The sequence below is a fragment of the Delphinus delphis genome, chromosome 3 (assembly GCF_949987515.2).
Source record: "Delphinus delphis chromosome 3, mDelDel1.2, whole genome shotgun sequence".
Taxonomy (NCBI): Eukaryota; Metazoa; Chordata; class Mammalia; order Artiodactyla; family Delphinidae; genus Delphinus; species Delphinus delphis.
In genome coordinates, this window is record NC_082685.1 from 57,205,056 (window position 1) to 57,222,423 (window position 17,368).

At 38.1% G+C, this 17,368-nt stretch overlaps 1 protein-coding gene across 1 annotated transcript in view; it reads right to left on the reverse strand.

Annotated features, from left to right (window-relative positions):
* Positions 1 to 17,368, reverse strand: part of PAIP2 (poly(A) binding protein interacting protein 2) — a 20,642-nt gene extending 3,274 nt beyond the window's left edge. Inside the window, exons 1-3 of the mRNA XM_060008751.1 lie at positions 17,213 to 17,368; positions 1,574 to 1,737; positions 5 to 184 (exon numbers count right to left, since the gene is read on the reverse strand). Coding sequence (XP_059864734.1) covers positions 5 to 184; positions 1,574 to 1,711 — 318 coding nt within the window. The 5' untranslated portion in view covers positions 1,712 to 1,737; positions 17,213 to 17,368. The remainder of the gene's footprint in view (positions 1 to 4; positions 185 to 1,573; positions 1,738 to 17,212) is intronic.

Genomic DNA, 17,368 nt, shown 5'->3' on the forward strand with positions numbered 1-17,368 from the left:
TTACCACAAGATCTTCCAGGGAAGAGCCATCACTGATAACAAGGTCATTAAATTGGTCTTGGATTTGGTCCATAGTTTGTGGGAGATCTCGAGCTGGAATAAACCACTCATGTTCCTCTTCTTCTTCCAGCATTTCTTGGAAACAGCGTTCAATAAATTCTTCTTCCCATAACTCCTCTTCTATCTGGATTTATAATAAATAAAGGGTAATTTATAGCACACTTGGTAAGATGAAATCACTAGAAAAGGCTTAAAGAATCTTGAACTAAACCATTTAAAAACATAATGTCATACCTTCCTCCTTTGCTTCTGTGCTAAGGAAAAAAAAATCTTTTCCATAAGACCTGGAAAGACCTGTTTAGGGTTTTGCTATGTCTTTACTTGTCACAGCAGAATATTCTTTTTTTTCCACTGAGGGTGGCGGGGAAGAAGTAACAAAGAAGTGTTCTCATGGAGGAATGTGTATCAGAATTACCTGTGATACTTCTAAAACTATACAAACCCTAAACCCACTCAAAAATGACTGGAAAAAAAAATCTTTGGGTAGGACTTCCCTGGTGGCACAGTGGTTAAGAATCCACCTGCCAATGCAGGGGACATGGGTTTGAGCCCTGGTCCGGGAAGATCCCACGTGCCACGGAGCAACTAAGCCTGTGTGCCACAACTACTAAGCCTGCACTCTAGAGCATGTGAGCCACAACTACTGAGCCCTCGCACCACAACTACTGACATCCGCACACCTAGAGCCCGTGCTCCGCAACAGGAGAAGTCACCTCAACGAGAAGCCCGCGCACCGCAACAAAGAGTAGCCCCCGCTCACCGCAACTAGAAAAAGCCCTCATGCAGCAACGAAGACCCAACACAGCCAAAATTTAAAATAAATAAATAAATAAAATTATTTGGAGGGTAGGGTCAGCAACTAAACATTCTCACTGAAATAAGACTACATTGCTTTACTCTTGAATATATATAACTGGATATGGTGAAATCAAGCTGGCTACTAATTATCAAAGCCAGGATCAGAGAGAAACTAGATGAAAGGTAGAAACAGGTACCAGAAATATGGGAATAAAAGACATCTATCAATATATGAGAGTTCTCTAAAAAAAAACAGTGGTGTCAGATTTTGAGGCTGATCAGAATGAGAACCTTACATGAAAAACAGTACAATCTGTACCCCAGTACCTGTGCCTATTTGCTCCTGATTCCAGCTCTCTTGACTTTCACTGCAGTAGAACAATCTGACTGGTGTAAGGTAGTGGTTTCCAAACCTAATTGCTCACTGGAACCACCTGGGAGCTTTTAAAAAACACGTTTCCCAGGCTCCACCCTAAATCCTTCTGAATCAGAATCTCTGGGTGGGACCCCGAAAAAAGCTCCTTAGGTTATTTCAATGAGCAGTTAAACCTGGTAGTATCAGCATCCAACTAAAATAGGAGTGGTAGCACATAAATCCATGTATTTCATATATAAGGGACCAGGTGAAAAATGCATTTCAGGGAAAAGTACATTTATATTATATGACAGCTGTCATAGGCTACAATAAAAGAGCATGTTTATACACAAAACTAACTTGTCTGTTGAATTCCTCTTCATTTTCCATCCACATGTACTCTGCAAATGGATTGTCATCTTCATGAGAATGACCGTTAATAATCACATCTTCATTGATGATGCTTGGGCTAGTACTGCTGCGACTTGGATCTTTCATGGTTGGTGTTAGATATAGTCTTTAACCTTAAAGGAAGAACAATACAGTTAATCTAGTCAGTCATTCTTTCAGTTCTTAGTGAGCATCTATTATTACCAGCCATCATGATTAGGTATTAGATGTACATGATATATTAATGCACATGATAAACACAGCAATTGGAAAGCTTTTCCTCCTAAATGATTTTAATGTTTAAGAAATAGCTGAGAATAGCCTAGATTCATCTAATGTTTTCTAATAACAGTAAACAAAGGCAATCAATTGCTTAAATGGAATCCCCAAACCATCCAATTTTTTTTAAATTGGATATTCTGTGCTTTATAAAACAAGCATGGTTTGGAAGACTTAAGTCATCAAGAGACTTTATGAAAAGCAAATTCTACTTTTTAAAATTGTTATTAAAAAGCCCAGAGACTGGAAGTGAAAACTAACAAACTTTTAATAACTCCTATTTCCTTAGTCGCAAGGTACAGCTCTGGCTCTCTCAACTTCATAGCCCATTCTCTATTTGCTTTATCTTTGGGTCCATGTTGAGTTCCTCCATGTCTGGATTTTCCCACTGCACAGTAAGTATCAGGCATCTAATCTCATACAGTAGATGTGGTTTCTTATACTCTACTCAACAGGTGATAACATGATCTAACCTAGCTGATATGTTGCAGGCTAAAAGTTCGAAGCATAAAGTTTCAGATTCTACAATAGTCTACCAATTCACTGACTCTAAAATTGCTAAAAAATGGGTTTACATAAAGCAAGAGTCACTTGTACATAAATCCAAACATTAGTGTGACTTGTGCCAAAGGAAGGAAATAGCATACCTAATAGAGTTAAAAAAAAAAAAAAACTTCTTCAGGCCTTCTTAAACTTATAATCAAATAAAATACTAAAACTAAAATCTTCTACTGGAAATACTTTTTTTCTTTGGGTAAGGTTCAGGGAAAGACTTGCTCTAGGTATGTTGCCTGGCCCTTCACATTCATTTTATGTACTTATCCTTAGGAAAACCTAAGGATAATAAAACTTATAGCTGTTCATATAACATGAATTTAGTCTCTAAGCTGTGGTAGGGGGTCCTATCCTGGCACACATATGCATTTCCCCCAAGACTGAATACGAATGAGAACAGTCATCATGGTGGTAGCATTTTCAATTGTTAGGAAGTCCTGAATTAAAAATTACTGAGAACTTCTGCCTTACTTATTCATTGTTGTATGTATATGAAAGAAAGGCAGAGACAGACTGAAATTTATGGGCTAGGCTGTGGGTAGAAAGAAAACATGATGTGGGTTAAGAAAGTGTAGCACTGTGAAAGCAGACATGACAGAAAACAGATGATGGATATCTTTGATATTTTTATTTATCATTAATCTTGGATTAAATAAACCCCCTTATTTTGATAACAAGTTTCGACTAGAGAGCAATCAGTTCCTCTAAAGATTACTTTTTTTTTTTTAGAAAATTACTCATTCTTATATGTCAAGGCTACCAAACATTTATATGCTCATCTTTAAACAAATTACATTTTAGATTAGACTCAAATATTATGAAAAGCAGGGGGTCAATTCTGCTTTGCAACTGGATGGAACTTTGTTTACTCTGCATATGAACTGATCATTAAACTATATTCAAAGACACCCCAATTTATAACAGCTTTACATTATTATTTTCCCAACATGTGTCCTATCCCAACTCGTGCCCATTAAATCCTACGTTTCAGAAGACCACAATATTAATAAGTGACTTATATCTTTAGTTAAAAACAGCAAATAAAAATCATGTTTAGCACAGAGTACAGGATATTCAAGTAGAATTGAATAGTTAAGTAGCAATTATACGTGTGAGACATGTACTAGAAATACTACTAACTTGTGTTTGAATGTGCTTCTGGTGACTAAAGTATTATCTATATATAAACGCAATTTTTTTAAAAGAAAAAAGTGTTCTCCATACATTTCACGAGCATAACAATGAAACAATGAAAAATCTGCATCAGCAAATTCTATAGTCTGAGAATCTCAAGGGACTCCCTCCCTGCTTGTTTGATGCCAACCAGTAACAAATAAAATATAAATAGTGCTTAGCCTAAAGGGCCCAATCCCTGCATTTGACATGTCTCTAGGTCAGCTTTTTGCCAATTATCACCTCATCAAACAACCCGTGGCTTTGGTATAGATCCCAGTGAAAGAGTCTATGAAGGACAGTAAATGAAATTTCGCTGTCAAGTAATATTTGGGAAACAAATCATAATTGGAACCAGTAAAAATCAACTGGAGCCTGGGCACTAACCTTAAACCTTAAGATAGCTGAGGAAGGAACAACTGCTGACCAGATTTCTGATACAGTTAGCCAAGTGAAAAGCCAGAGGGGTAAGGATCATTTACTTTCAGAACGCTGACAGACCTACAATTACTGAGTACAAGGTGTTCTAATATAAGGTATTGTATCAGATTTTAAATTTTCTTCTATGACCTGTTCTTGATCCTTCTTAGACCACACTCTTTAGATTGTGTCGTGTGTTTTGCTATTTTAAAAAATTGAGTATATAGTTCAAATACCATAAAATTTACAATTTTAAATTGGCATTTGTCAAAAGCAGTTAAAGGCAAATGTAGTAGCCAATGCCTGCAAAGAATAACAGTTGGGGCAAAAAGCCTTGGAGGAAAGGCTGGTGAAGGAGATGCTTTGGGAATAAAGGCTTTGAAAAGCTCCTGCATATTCTGGGAAACCTAAAAGGCCATGGGCATGCCCAGTGCTGACAGCACACTCAGAAAACAACTAACAAGGCCCTACACTTTTCAGGCGTCAGGCTCTGCACATAAAACGAAGGTTAAGAAGGAGCTGTAAACTGCCCAAGTGTTAAAGGTGTACCTCGGCATACACAAAAACCCATCTGCCAAGACTGGGAGAGTTTTATTTTTTGCTTAGGGGTATTAAAGGACATCTCTTGAAAATAACTAGCTGGGACTTCCCTGGTGGCACAGTGGTTAAGAATATGCCTGCCAATGCAGGGGACACGGGTTTGATCCCTGGTCCGGGAAGATCCCACTTGCCGCGGAGCAACTAAGCCGTGCACCACAACTACTGAGCCTGTGCTCTAAAGCCTGCAAGCCACAACTACTGAAGCCTGCACACCTAGAGCCTGTGCTCCACAACAAGAGAAGCCACTGCAATGAGAAGCCTGTGCACCGCAATGAAGAATAGCCCCTGCTCGCTGCAACTAGAGAAAGCCTGCGTGCAGCAACAAAGACCCAATGCAGCCAAAACTAAATTAATTAAAAATAAATAAATTTTTAAAAAAAGAAAAGAACTAGCTGACAACTAAGCTAATGGGACAGACTTCAATGGCCACACAAAAAATAATACAAGCTTTTACAAAATTATTTCAGAAAGGTCACTAAACAAATAACAGAACAAGCAGAACAACCACCCTGGGGAGAGGGGAGAATATGATTTCCAGAGTTGCCATATAATAGTCACAATGTTCAGTTTTCAACAAAAATTATAAGGCATGCAAAAAAATAAAATAGTATGGCCTATAAACAGGAAAAAAAGAAATTAATAGGAAATGTCCCTGAGGAAGCCCAGACATTAGGCTTATTAGGCAAAGACTTTTAAATCAGGTGTTTTAAATGTCCAGAGAGCCAAAGGAAACCACGTACAAAGAACTAAAGGAAACCATAAAAATAGCAAATATCACCATCAAATAGCAAATGTCAATAGAGACAAATTATAAAAAGAAGCCAAGTAGAAATTCTGGAGATGAAAAGTACAATAAATGAAAATTCTACTTGAAGGTTTATAGCAGATTTGAGCAGGAAAAGAATAAGCAAACTTGGTAAGTCAACTGAGATTATTCAGCCTGAGAAACAGAAAGAGAAAATAATGAAGAAAAATGAACAGAACCTCAGAGACCAGTAGGACACTGCTACATGTACCAACATATGCATAATGGGAGTCCCAGAAGGAGAAGAGAAAGAGTATTTGAAGAAATAATGGCCCCAAACTCCTCCAACTTGATGAAATCTATGTTAGTCTACACATCCAAGAAGCTCAACAAACTCCAAGCAGGATAAACTCAAAGCAATCCACACCGAGACACACTGTAATCAAGTTATTGAAAGTCAAAGAGAGCATCTTCAAAATAAGATTAATAGCTGATTTCACATCAGAAACCACAGGCCAGAAGGCAGTAGGAAAACACATACAAAGTGACTAAAAAAAAAGACTAAGACATTCCCAGATAAGTAAAAAAGTGAGAGCTTATTCATCACCAATAGACCTGTCCTATAGGAAAACCTAAAGTGAGTCCTTCACGTTGAAACAAAAGAATACTAGCATTAACTTGAATTCATCCAAAGAAATAAACAATGGTAACTACATAGGTAAATACAAAAGTCACTAATAATGTTTTGCTTTATAACTCTTTTTCTCTATATGAAACTAAATTGTTATTAGTTCATACTTGTTACAAACTAAGATGTTAGTTGTAATTCCCAGGGTAACCACTAGGAAAACCACCAAAAAAATATACAGTGAAAGGTGTATTGCTGGGGTGTATCATCATCCCATTCAGAGGCAGCCCCAAAGAAGCAGCTTCAAGACTCCAAGAGTCAATGAACTCAAATCTATATATATTAGTCTCTTGTGGCTGAGAAAAAGTTTTTCTCTAGAGCAAAACCAACCAAAACTAAAAGAGGAACTACTAGAAATACAACAGAAGCACCTAATTTGCTTGAGTGATGTCTGAGGGCACAATGTAGATAATAACTCGACAAATACAGTTAAAAAAAAAATCTGGTAATTAAACCATACCAATCTGTTGCTATCTTATCTTTGTTCATGCTTCAATCCAAACCACTTTAAAACTGGCAGAAATGAACTGAGAAAGCCAGTAATTTCCCCACAATTTTTTAATGTTCATATTTACTTCAAATGTTTATTATGCTTTAAAATCCTAAAATTATCAGAAAATGTAATTCAAATAATTTTTTAGCCTTACTCTCATAAAAGGATTTTTAAAATAACATAGTAATACTAACTCAGAACACGCTATATTAAATTACTAATATAAAATATCTAGTAGTTGTTAGACTACATATAGTTAAGATTTTCCTAAACAAAAATTACAAAATAGTAAAACAGCAATGTATCATCTTAGTGTTTTCAATAATCATTTAAAAAATTTTGTACATAGTTAGGACATCTTGTTGAAAAAAGAAGCATTAAAGTGAAAGAAATGTACATATACAAAGTACACCCTACTTAAAAAAAAAGGTTAGGGCTTCCCTGGTGGCTCAGTGGTTAAGAATCTGCCTGCCAATTCAGGGGACACGGGTTTGAGCCCTGGCCCAGGAGGATCCCACATGCCGCGGAGCAACTAAATCCGTGCTCTAGAGCCTGCGTGCCTAGAGCCCATGCTCCGCAACAAGAGAAGCCATGACAATAAGCCGTGCACCGCACCGAAGAGGAGCCCCCACTCGCCACAACTAGAGAAAGCCCGCGCACAACAACGAAGACCCAACACAGCCAAAAAAAAAAAAAAAGAAGTTAAATGTACAAAACAGGTCCTAAGTGTATTTAAGTTTTTTCCTTTTGATCTCCAATCCTACTCAGAGGTAATCAATGTTAACAGCTTAGTATGTGTCCTTTCATATCTCTTTGCTTACAGAAACACACATAAAGGATTTATATATTTTACAGAATCATGCTAAATATATTACATGAAATATACTTACTAGTCAACATGTAGAAATACACTTTACTTTTTTTTTTTTTTTTTTTTTTTTTTTTGCGGTATGCGGGCCTCTCACTGCTGTGGCCTCTCCCGTTGCGGAGCACAGGCTCCGGACGCGCAGGCTCAGCGGTCATGGCCCACGGGCCCAGCCGCCCCGCGGCATGCGGGATCTTCCCGGACCGGGGCACGAACCCGTGTCCCCTGCATCGGCAGGCGGACTCTCAACCACCGCGCCACCAGAGAAGCCCCCCACTTTACTTTTTAATTGATACAGCACCAATTACTCAACAATTCCCCCTTTGATGCATTTACTTTTCCAGTTTTTTCATTACAAACAATCCTGCTTTGATCACCCTTGTACACATATCCTTTTCTATCTGAGCTTTCTGTGGGATACATTCTGGTAAGTGGGAATAACTGGGTCAAAGGCCGTGTGCACTTATAGCTTTAAGAGAAGACAGATTATTTGCCAAAAATATTATGGTAATGTACATTCCTATAATACACTGAGTGCTCCCATTTCTCTGCATCCTCAACAGTTCTCTATATAAGCAACATAGCATTTTACTTTTGCAAACAGATGGGCTTAAAAAGAATCTGTTTTCCTCTACAGCTCCTGGGATATGCTTATCTTGCTTAGTAATAAGTCTTTTCCTACCTTGAGGTTATATTTCCTTTATTTTCTCTCAGTATTTTTATAGTTTCTTTTTTTTACATTTAGATCTTTAACTCGTGTGAGCATTTCTTTGAGTATGATGTGAAAGATCTATACTTTTCCATATGAACACATCATTCATTATTTAATGAAAGCTTGTTCCTGATGTTTATCATAATCAAATTCCCACTTACACGGTTTCTAGATTCTTTGTTGCATGACAGTGTATTGTATGTATACTGTTTTATCTCCAACTTTTATTTTAAAGAATTTTAAACTTACAGAAAAGTCATAATAATAGTACAATAAACATTTGTACCTTTCATCTAGATTCATCAACTGTTAACATTTTGCCACAGTTGTTTGTACAATTTTTTTTGCTTAACCATCTGATAAGTTGCAGACATTATGACCTTTCATCCTCAAATATTTCAGCACAGTATTTTACTCTTCTGATTACAGGAGCCTTTCAGTAAGTTTAAATACGCAGTAGCACAACTCCCGTCTCAACTTTCTTTGGGGGGGAAATCTTGCACTTTTATTCTTCATACAAACTTTAGAATAATTTTTCCATAGGAGTCTGACTGGAATTTTATTAAAAATTTGCGGCTTAGGGCTTCCCTGGTGGCGCAGTGGTTGAGAGTCCGCCTGCCGATGCAGGGGACACGGGTTCGTGCCCTGGTCCGGGAAGATCCCACATGCCGCGGAGCGGCTGGGCCCGTGAGCCATGGCCGCTGAGCCTGCGCGTCCGGAGCCTGTGCTCCGCAATGGGAGAGGCCACAACAGTGAGAGGCCCGCGTACCGCAAAAAATAAATAAATAAATAAAATAAATGAATCAGGACTTCTTTTTACCAATAATGGTGGGCTAGATTATTTGGACCAGTCTTCCCATTGCAAACTGAAAGTGTTGGATGCCATAGTCTTAAAGAAACACTTAAAAGCACTCAAGTGTTGAAGAGTAAGTAAAGTGGGAATTCAGAGAGCAAAGTGGAACTTTTAAACACTGAAGCTGCCTTCGCACTGAGGACTTTTGCCCATTAGCCTTCTTTGGGTTGACCTTGGATGCTTCATGGGGCAAAAGGCATAAAGGTCAAGGTGGAAAACTGAAGAGAAGATCCTCCCCACTCTAAGCTGGGACCCTAAAGGGCTATAGGCTCAGGGTAAGGGTGAACCAAAAGCAACTCCCACTCCCCACCAAGCAAATCAAAAGGAAAAGGTGGAAAGGAACACAGACACTGTGACTGTGGTTGGTCCTCCTGTGGATAGGAGGAATAAATTCATCACCTGGGAGGTCCAGAACATCCCAAGTCATGAAATGAGTATGAAGTTGTCCTGACTTGGTAGTGTCTCTAGTGCCAGTGCCTGGCAAAAGCAAATGTAAAACTCCTTGGGAGGAAGGCATCTTCATGCTAGGACTTAAGGACCTCCAAAAATGATTTTTCAAGGCCAAAGAAGAGTTCAAAATGAAAGATAACTAAATCCAGAAGGAAAAAGCAAGATACAACACGCAAGAATCAGTGCAATTTATAGAAAGCATAATCAGACCCATGTGGCAGATGACAAAAATGATCATTACGTATCAAGCTTGAAAATATCTTCAGAAAGCAGCAAAATATAAAAAGTGCATAGTAGATTTGGAAAAGAGCCAAATAAAACTTCTAGATATACAGAAATCACAACATAAACAAAAATGTAATAAGTCTTGCAGCAGATTAGATACAACAGAATTGAAAAACAAAAGAAAGTATCCAGAAAACAGCAAAAAGATAAAAAGATAGAACATACAAAAGAGGGTTCAAACAATATAGAGGGCAGAGTGACAACTATCGAATTCCTGAAGAAGAAAAGAAGAAACATAGGGCAGAGGCAGGATCTGAATATTGCATATTTGATGAAAGCCATCAACCAACATGTTTAAGGAGCCCAAGAATCTCAAAGTAAGATAAATAAAAAGCAAGATATATCAAACTGCAGAATATCAAAGAGAATTCTAAAACCCAAAAAGACATTATTTTCAAAAAAGAATGAGAAAAACCAGCTGCTTTTCAACAATAATGAAAAGCAAAAGACCACACTGAAAGAAAATAACTGCAAACCCAGATTGCTAGAACTCTACAGAAAATAGTTTTCAAACAAATGAACTAGAAACTTCCCATCGTTATATTAAGGAATCATTTGAATAACAAGAATTATGGGATCCCTGAAGACAAATGAATCAAAAATTATAAGGGCTTGGTACTTTTTAAACTAGTACATTATTAACAACCTTTAATTTTGTTTTTTTTGTTTTGATTCGTCTATTCAGGTTTTCTACCTCTCTGGTTAACTATGGTCATTTTTATTTCACTAAAATTTTATTTCTCCATAATTTCAATTTTGTTATAATAGAAACTATCTAATTTCTCCTATTTCATAGCTAATTTGACTACGTTCCTCTTTTCCTCGATTAGGCCTACCAGGGATCTATCATAGGAAAAAAAAATTCCAACTTTGCAATTTGCAGAACAGCAAGTGTAATAAACTCTTCATATATATATAAAAAAAGGTGTGTGTTCACAATTTGCAAATGCATAGAATCTCTAGAAAGACAGAAAACAAACTGAGAAGGAAATTGTATCTGATAAGGGAACTATATCTAGAATATATAAAGAACTATTACAACTCAATAATAAAAGGACAACCAACCAATTTAAGATTTTTTTTGAGGTGGACCATTTTTTAAAGTCTTTATTGAATTTGTTACAATATCGCTTCTGTTCTATGTTTTGGTTTTTTGGCCGGGAGGCATGTGGGATCTTAGCTCCCTAACCAGGGATCGAACTCGCACTCGCCCCCCCGCCCCCCCCCCACCATTGGAAGGTGAAGTCTTAACCACTGGACCGCCAGGGAAGTCCCCAAAACAACCAATTTAAAAATGCGCAAAGGATCTGAATAGACAGTTCTCCAAAGGCCAATAAACACATGAAAAGATGCTCAACATCCTTAACCTTCAGGGAAAATGCAAATCAAAACCACGAGATACCACTTTATATTAGTGAAAATGTGGAGAAATGGAATGCTCATTCACTGCCAGTGGGAATGTTAAAATGGTGCAGCTGCTCTGGAAAACAGTCTGGCAGTTCCCCAAAAGATTAAACACAGAATTACCTTATAACTCAGCAATTCCACTCCTAAGTATATACCCAAGAGAAAACCAAATATGTCTACATAAAAACTTATACACACAAATGTTCATAGAAATATTATTCTTAATAGCCAAAAAGTGGATAAAACCCAAAGGTCCACCACTTGATAAATGGATGAATACTGAAAATATCCTAAATGAAAGAAGCTAGTCACCAAGGAACACATATTGTATGACAGGTGATGGGAACAAGATTTCTTTTTGGGGTAATGAAAATGTTCTAAAATTGACTGTGGTGATCGATGCACAACTCTGGCAATATATTAAAAACTACTCTACTATACACTTCAAATGGATGAATTGCATGGTATGTGAACTATAGGTCAGTAAGAGCTGCTAAAAACAAAACTGAGAATACTGGTTACCTACAGGGAGGAGAACTAGATGGCTAAGGATATTTTTTATATCTTTTTTTGGGAATGGATTACCTATTTAAAAATTCAACTTTAATAAACAAAACTCTTGCTTTTGGTTTTATTGATCTTTTCTACTTATTTTTTGTTTATTTTATTAATTTTACTTTTCTCACATTATTTTTCCCTTCCTTTTTACATAACTTCAATTTGTTGCTCTTTGTTTTTCAAGTTGACAAATGTTTATTTTCAAGCTTTCACAAAAATTTTATATCTATGAATTTTCCCTAGAAATTTTAATATAGAATACAGTTAACCAACTTTAGGCAACTACAAATTATTTAATTTATAATAAGCCAGAGATTATTCAGAAGAATGTTCTTAATTTCCAAGTGGTTAAGGTTCTTTTGGCTACCTTTTGATGCCTGATTTCTAGTTTTATTATGTTATAAAATGCAGCCAGAAAACCTTCACTTTTGGGAATTTATTACAGTTTTGTTTGCAGGCAACTAATGATTTTTGCAAAATGTTCCTTGGGCCTAAAGAGAAAAATGTGTAACTTCCATTTCTTTTGTTTTCTGTGAATTTTTAAAATTGAAGTATAGTTGATTTACAATGTTGTACCAATCTCTGCTGTACAGCAAAGTGACTCAGTTATACACATACACATTCTTTTTTTACATTCTTTTCCATTATGGTTTCACATATATTGAATATAGTTCCCTGTGCTATACACTAGGACCTTGTTGTTGTGATTTCTATTTCTTACATAAAAAAATGATGCATATATATTAGGCTGATCTTTTTTTTCTTTCTTTTTTTTAAACTTTACCTGTTAAATTCTGAAAGCAATATATTCAAGTCCTGTACTATAACAGCTAGATTACTTGACCCAGTCTGAGGATCTGTCTCACAGGGAATTAACATTTTTGTAACTGATGCTTGGTATTGTCTTTCATCGTAACTTCATATTTAGCTTTCTTATAGCTTCTTTTTACATTCTATTCCTGTAATGTTTACTTTACTATTTTAAGCAGATTATTTATTTTCTGTAACTTACAAACTACTGTGGAATTTCAGTTGGTTTTTTCCCCCCAGTTTTGAGATATAACTGACATACAGCACTGTAGAAGTTTAAGGTGTACAGCACAATGATTTGACTTATATCTATTGTGAAATTAGTTTGAACAGTTTCCTATCAATTAAAAAAATACTCTATACACCCTCAAACCAACTCAAGACATTTAGAATGCTTTATCTTCTTCAATATATCCAACCCAATCCCTGCTCCCAGACAAAGCAAGACCTTTAGGATGATTTTACTTACACACTTCCTCTCCCCACCCCATATCCTGAGTTTTGTAGAAATAATTTAGCACTGTTAGATCTACACTATTAGGTATTCCCTTATATATATATAAAATCATATATATATATATATGATATATACATATAATCATCTTCCGCTAACTTGACACCTTTATTTTGCCTTAATATTTCTTCAAAAGGTTACCTGAGGATATAAATTTCTAAGCTACTTCATGTCTGAAACTGTCTTTTGCTTTCATATTTGAACAGTAATATTAAGTGGGACAGATTTAGACTTGTCCTTTCTATCAATAACCTACGAATATTCCAGCTTTCACTATTGTAGAAAATGAATTTTCTTTCTTTTGTAAACATGCTGTTTACATCACGCCTGATATGAGAGCCTAACACCTAAATTCAGAGATTTTGCCAGATTCTGGTTAGGTGAGAGCTGTTTTTTCTGATGCCTGGCACTTTAAATCTACAAACTCTTTACTTCAGCTCTTTGTTCCCTTCTGAAATGCCTCTTACACATACTGGTTTCCAGCAGTGTCCATCCTTTCATAGTCCCTACAAAATTTTAAAATATGGAAATCTTTTAAGTTTTAGAAAGTCTCCCCCTACTTTCTTAAGAATTCTCATTAAACACTTCATGATACATGTAAATCAAATCATTATGCTGTATACCTTAAACTTATACAGTGCTATATTTCAATTATATCTCAATAAAACTGTAATAAAAAAATAAAAACATTAACTCTTCAAAAAAAATTCTCATTAAAATTCAAACAGGATTCTCTTTCCGCTTCTTTCATTAAACTGACTCCACAGGGAATTCCCTGGTGATCCAGTGGTTAGGATTCCGGGGTTCCACTGCTGGGGGTCTGGGTTTGATCCCTGGTCAGGGAACTAAGATCCCACAAGCCGTGGCATGGCCAAAAAAACCCAAAACCCCCCAAAATAAAAAAACTGACCAGACAGACATAACACCTTTTCTTATTCCACTGGACTCTACTTTGAACTACAGTAGACTCCTTAACCTTATTTGTACACATATATATTGTATACGTATGTATTTTAATTAGAGAAGATAAAGAAATTTCTGCATCAGCCTCTGTATTTAATTCAGAAGTCTGTGAGCAGCGCTGAATATTTTGCTTTAATGTTTGGCAGTATAAAGGAACGATTAAAAGCATGGGCTCTGGGATTTCCCTGCTGGTGCAGTAGTTAACAATCCACCTGCCAATGCAGGGGACACAGGTTCAATCCCTGGTCCAGGAAGATACCACATGCCGCGGAGCAACTAAGCCCGTGCGCCACAACTACTGAGCCTGCGGTCTAGAGCCTGTGTGCCACAACTACTGCACCTGCGTACCTAGAGCCTGTGCTCTGCAACAAGAGAAGCCACTGCAATGAGAAGCCTGCGCACCACAATGGAAGAGTAGTCCCCTCTCACTGCAACTAGAGAAAGCCCGCGCGCAACAACGAAGATCCAACGCAACCAAAAATAAACAAATAAAAATAAAATTAAAAAAACAAAAAAGGGGCTCTGGAACAAGGCTACCTTTCTAGCCATGTGACGATGGGCAAGTTATTTAACCTCTCTGTGTTTCAGGTTCCCCATCTGTACCTAGGCAGACAGCCTGGCACATAATAGTATTATTAAACACTTAGAGCAAATATAAATTTGTATAAATAAAAATAATAGGTCCAAACATCTGTAGGAGTGAAACAATGTCACAGCAAAGTCCCAGAGAGTATAACCCTAATCTCAACTGTAGTGTAACCAGGGTGATCAGGTCAGAGTAAGGATGGCTCAACACTGCTGATAAAAGCTCAAAGCACATCAGAAATACCATCCTTATTTATAAAAACTGATACAAAAAATAAAAAGCAAAGGCAATTCAAATAAACCCACACTATCCAATGTGGTAGCCACCAGGTACATGTGGCTATTTAAATTTAATTTTAATTCAATACAATTAAAATTTTAGTTCTTCAGTTGCACTTGCTACATTTCAGGTGCTCAACAGACATGTGCTTAGTAGCTATCTTACTGGACAGCACCACTCTAAACGATGAAGACATTAAGAAAAAAGATTGAGTTATTGGAACTGAACCTCAGGCTGTAACATATACAAACTATTAACGCATCTGTGCAACAGGGTGATCCAGATCACAAAGATGACAACTTGGACAACTTTAACCTTGCATTGATTCAAGTCCCAGATATGCCACTAACCACCTAGAGTACCTTGGATATACTACTAAATCCCAGGCAACACACTATAGTGGTTAAGAGCACATAATCTCTGGAGTATTTGGATTTGAATTCCAGCTTTTATTAGCTATGTAACACTGGGCAAGTTACTTCACATTTCTCATTTATAATCTTCATTTTACAGTAGTACTTACTGCCTACAGACATGAAAGATTAAAGACTTGTAAAAGTACTTCGAACAATGCCTGGCATTACTAAGTGCTATGGAAATATGTGCCTAATAAAATAATCTCTCAAATTTCTATTTTCCTGATTTCCAAATGGGCAGGATAAAACTTACTCTGCCTAGGGCTTCCCTGGTGGCACAGTGGTTAAGAATCCGCCTGCCAATGAAGGGGACAGGGATTCAAGCCCTGGTCCGGGAAGAACCCACATGTTGCGAAGCAACTAAGCCCGTGAGCCACAACTACTGAGCCCACATGCCACAACTACTGAAGTCTGCACAGCACAACAAAGAGTAGCCTCCACTCGTGGCAACTAGAGAAAGCCCGCGCACAGCAACGAAGACCCAACACAGCCAAAAATAAATAAATATTTTAAAATTTGTATTAAAAAAAAAAACTTACCCTGCCTATTTCACAGGTTAATAATAAATATGAAACTCACTTAGCTCCCATCCCTGAAAGAAACAGATAAGGAGGCTATACTTTTGGGGGGGGGGGGTTACCTATCTTTTTATCATAGACACTTATTTGTGAGAAAAAACTAAGCTCTGTTCAAGTTCACAATTAAGTTCTGTAATATAAACAGACTAATTTGCCCCAAATATCCTCTCACAAACCAGAAACAGAAGCACAAAACAGCAAACACTAGGAATCTCATTAAAAACCCTGAGAGACCCTTATTTGCAAACATAACCTGCAGCCCACGAAATTTCAAAGGCAAACCAACACCCGACCAACTGCTCAAAGGCAAATTGTGACAAATTATGCTATCAGGTTAACAAGATTAACCAGCACATGCAAAATGGGAATCTGTCTTCTGTTGAAATGTCAAAAGCTGTCAGCTGTTAGACCTCATCCCACGGCATACTGGAATCCAAATTCTTTCTAGAGTTTGCGGTTTCTGTAAGATGATGGGGTTGCAAAATCAGGGAAAATAAGACAACAAAAGGAAGCAGAAAAGGCCACCTTTTGCAGTTACTAGAGAATACCATTGCTGACTGCTTCAACAAATGTTTTGAAACAAACAACTTTACCAGAAGCCATATATTTTTGATGGTGGGAGAGAATAAGCACAGTAGTAGAAATTAAAAAGTGAGATAACCAAAATCAAAAGAATGTGAATTGGATGGGTTCATCTGGTTCAAAACAGTCCTGGAGTAGGAGCTGCCAGTACTCCAAAGGCCCTCCTATCCCGAGCACGGAATTAACTAAAAATAAGGGTCAGGGGAAGGCGAAGAAACCGGAGAAAGGGGATCATCAGAAAGGTACAGGCTCATGGACGGTTACAGAATGCTCCCCTAGGACTATCGCCAGCCCGCCAGTCCCTCCGCCCCTTTCTCTTCCCCCACCCAAGCTTCTGGAGGAACGCGCAAGCGCATCAAGTAGGGGCTGCGCGTGGCGACGCGCAGGCGTAAAGTGGGGAGAAACAATGAGCTTTGTTGCCGAGGCGGCAGTGGGGGGCAGGGGAAAAGGGTATCGGAGGGTGGGTGAAGCGATTGGAGGGGGAGCACGCGAGAAAGTGCTATCCCAGCAACCCTCGCGTGCCACCGAGGACCCGGATAGAGAGCTGCGAGATCCAAACCATAATAATGACAATGAGAAAAAAGCGACGGCCATTTCTCAGAGAAGAAAGAGACTAAGTCGGTCCAAGATCATCCCTCAGACTCGGCTGGAAGAGGCAAGGAACAATGGGGGCCATACAGGCTTGGTAGCCAACAACCCAGGGGACCCTCTAGGCCCCTCAGCCGTCGCCGAGGTGCTGCCCCTCCACCGCCGGGCCGCCGCACCCTTCTCGCCGCTCCGCCCGAGAGAACCCCTCACCCAGTGCACGGCAGCGGGGACGGCAGCCAACGAATCCGGTCGGCCTCCGCGGATCTCCACAGGCAGCGCCGCTACCCCGCTCGACGCGCGCTTCGCCCGCCGCCTCCCTTCTCCAGTCCAAACAAACACCCCAGCCCGGAAGTGACTTCACTTCCG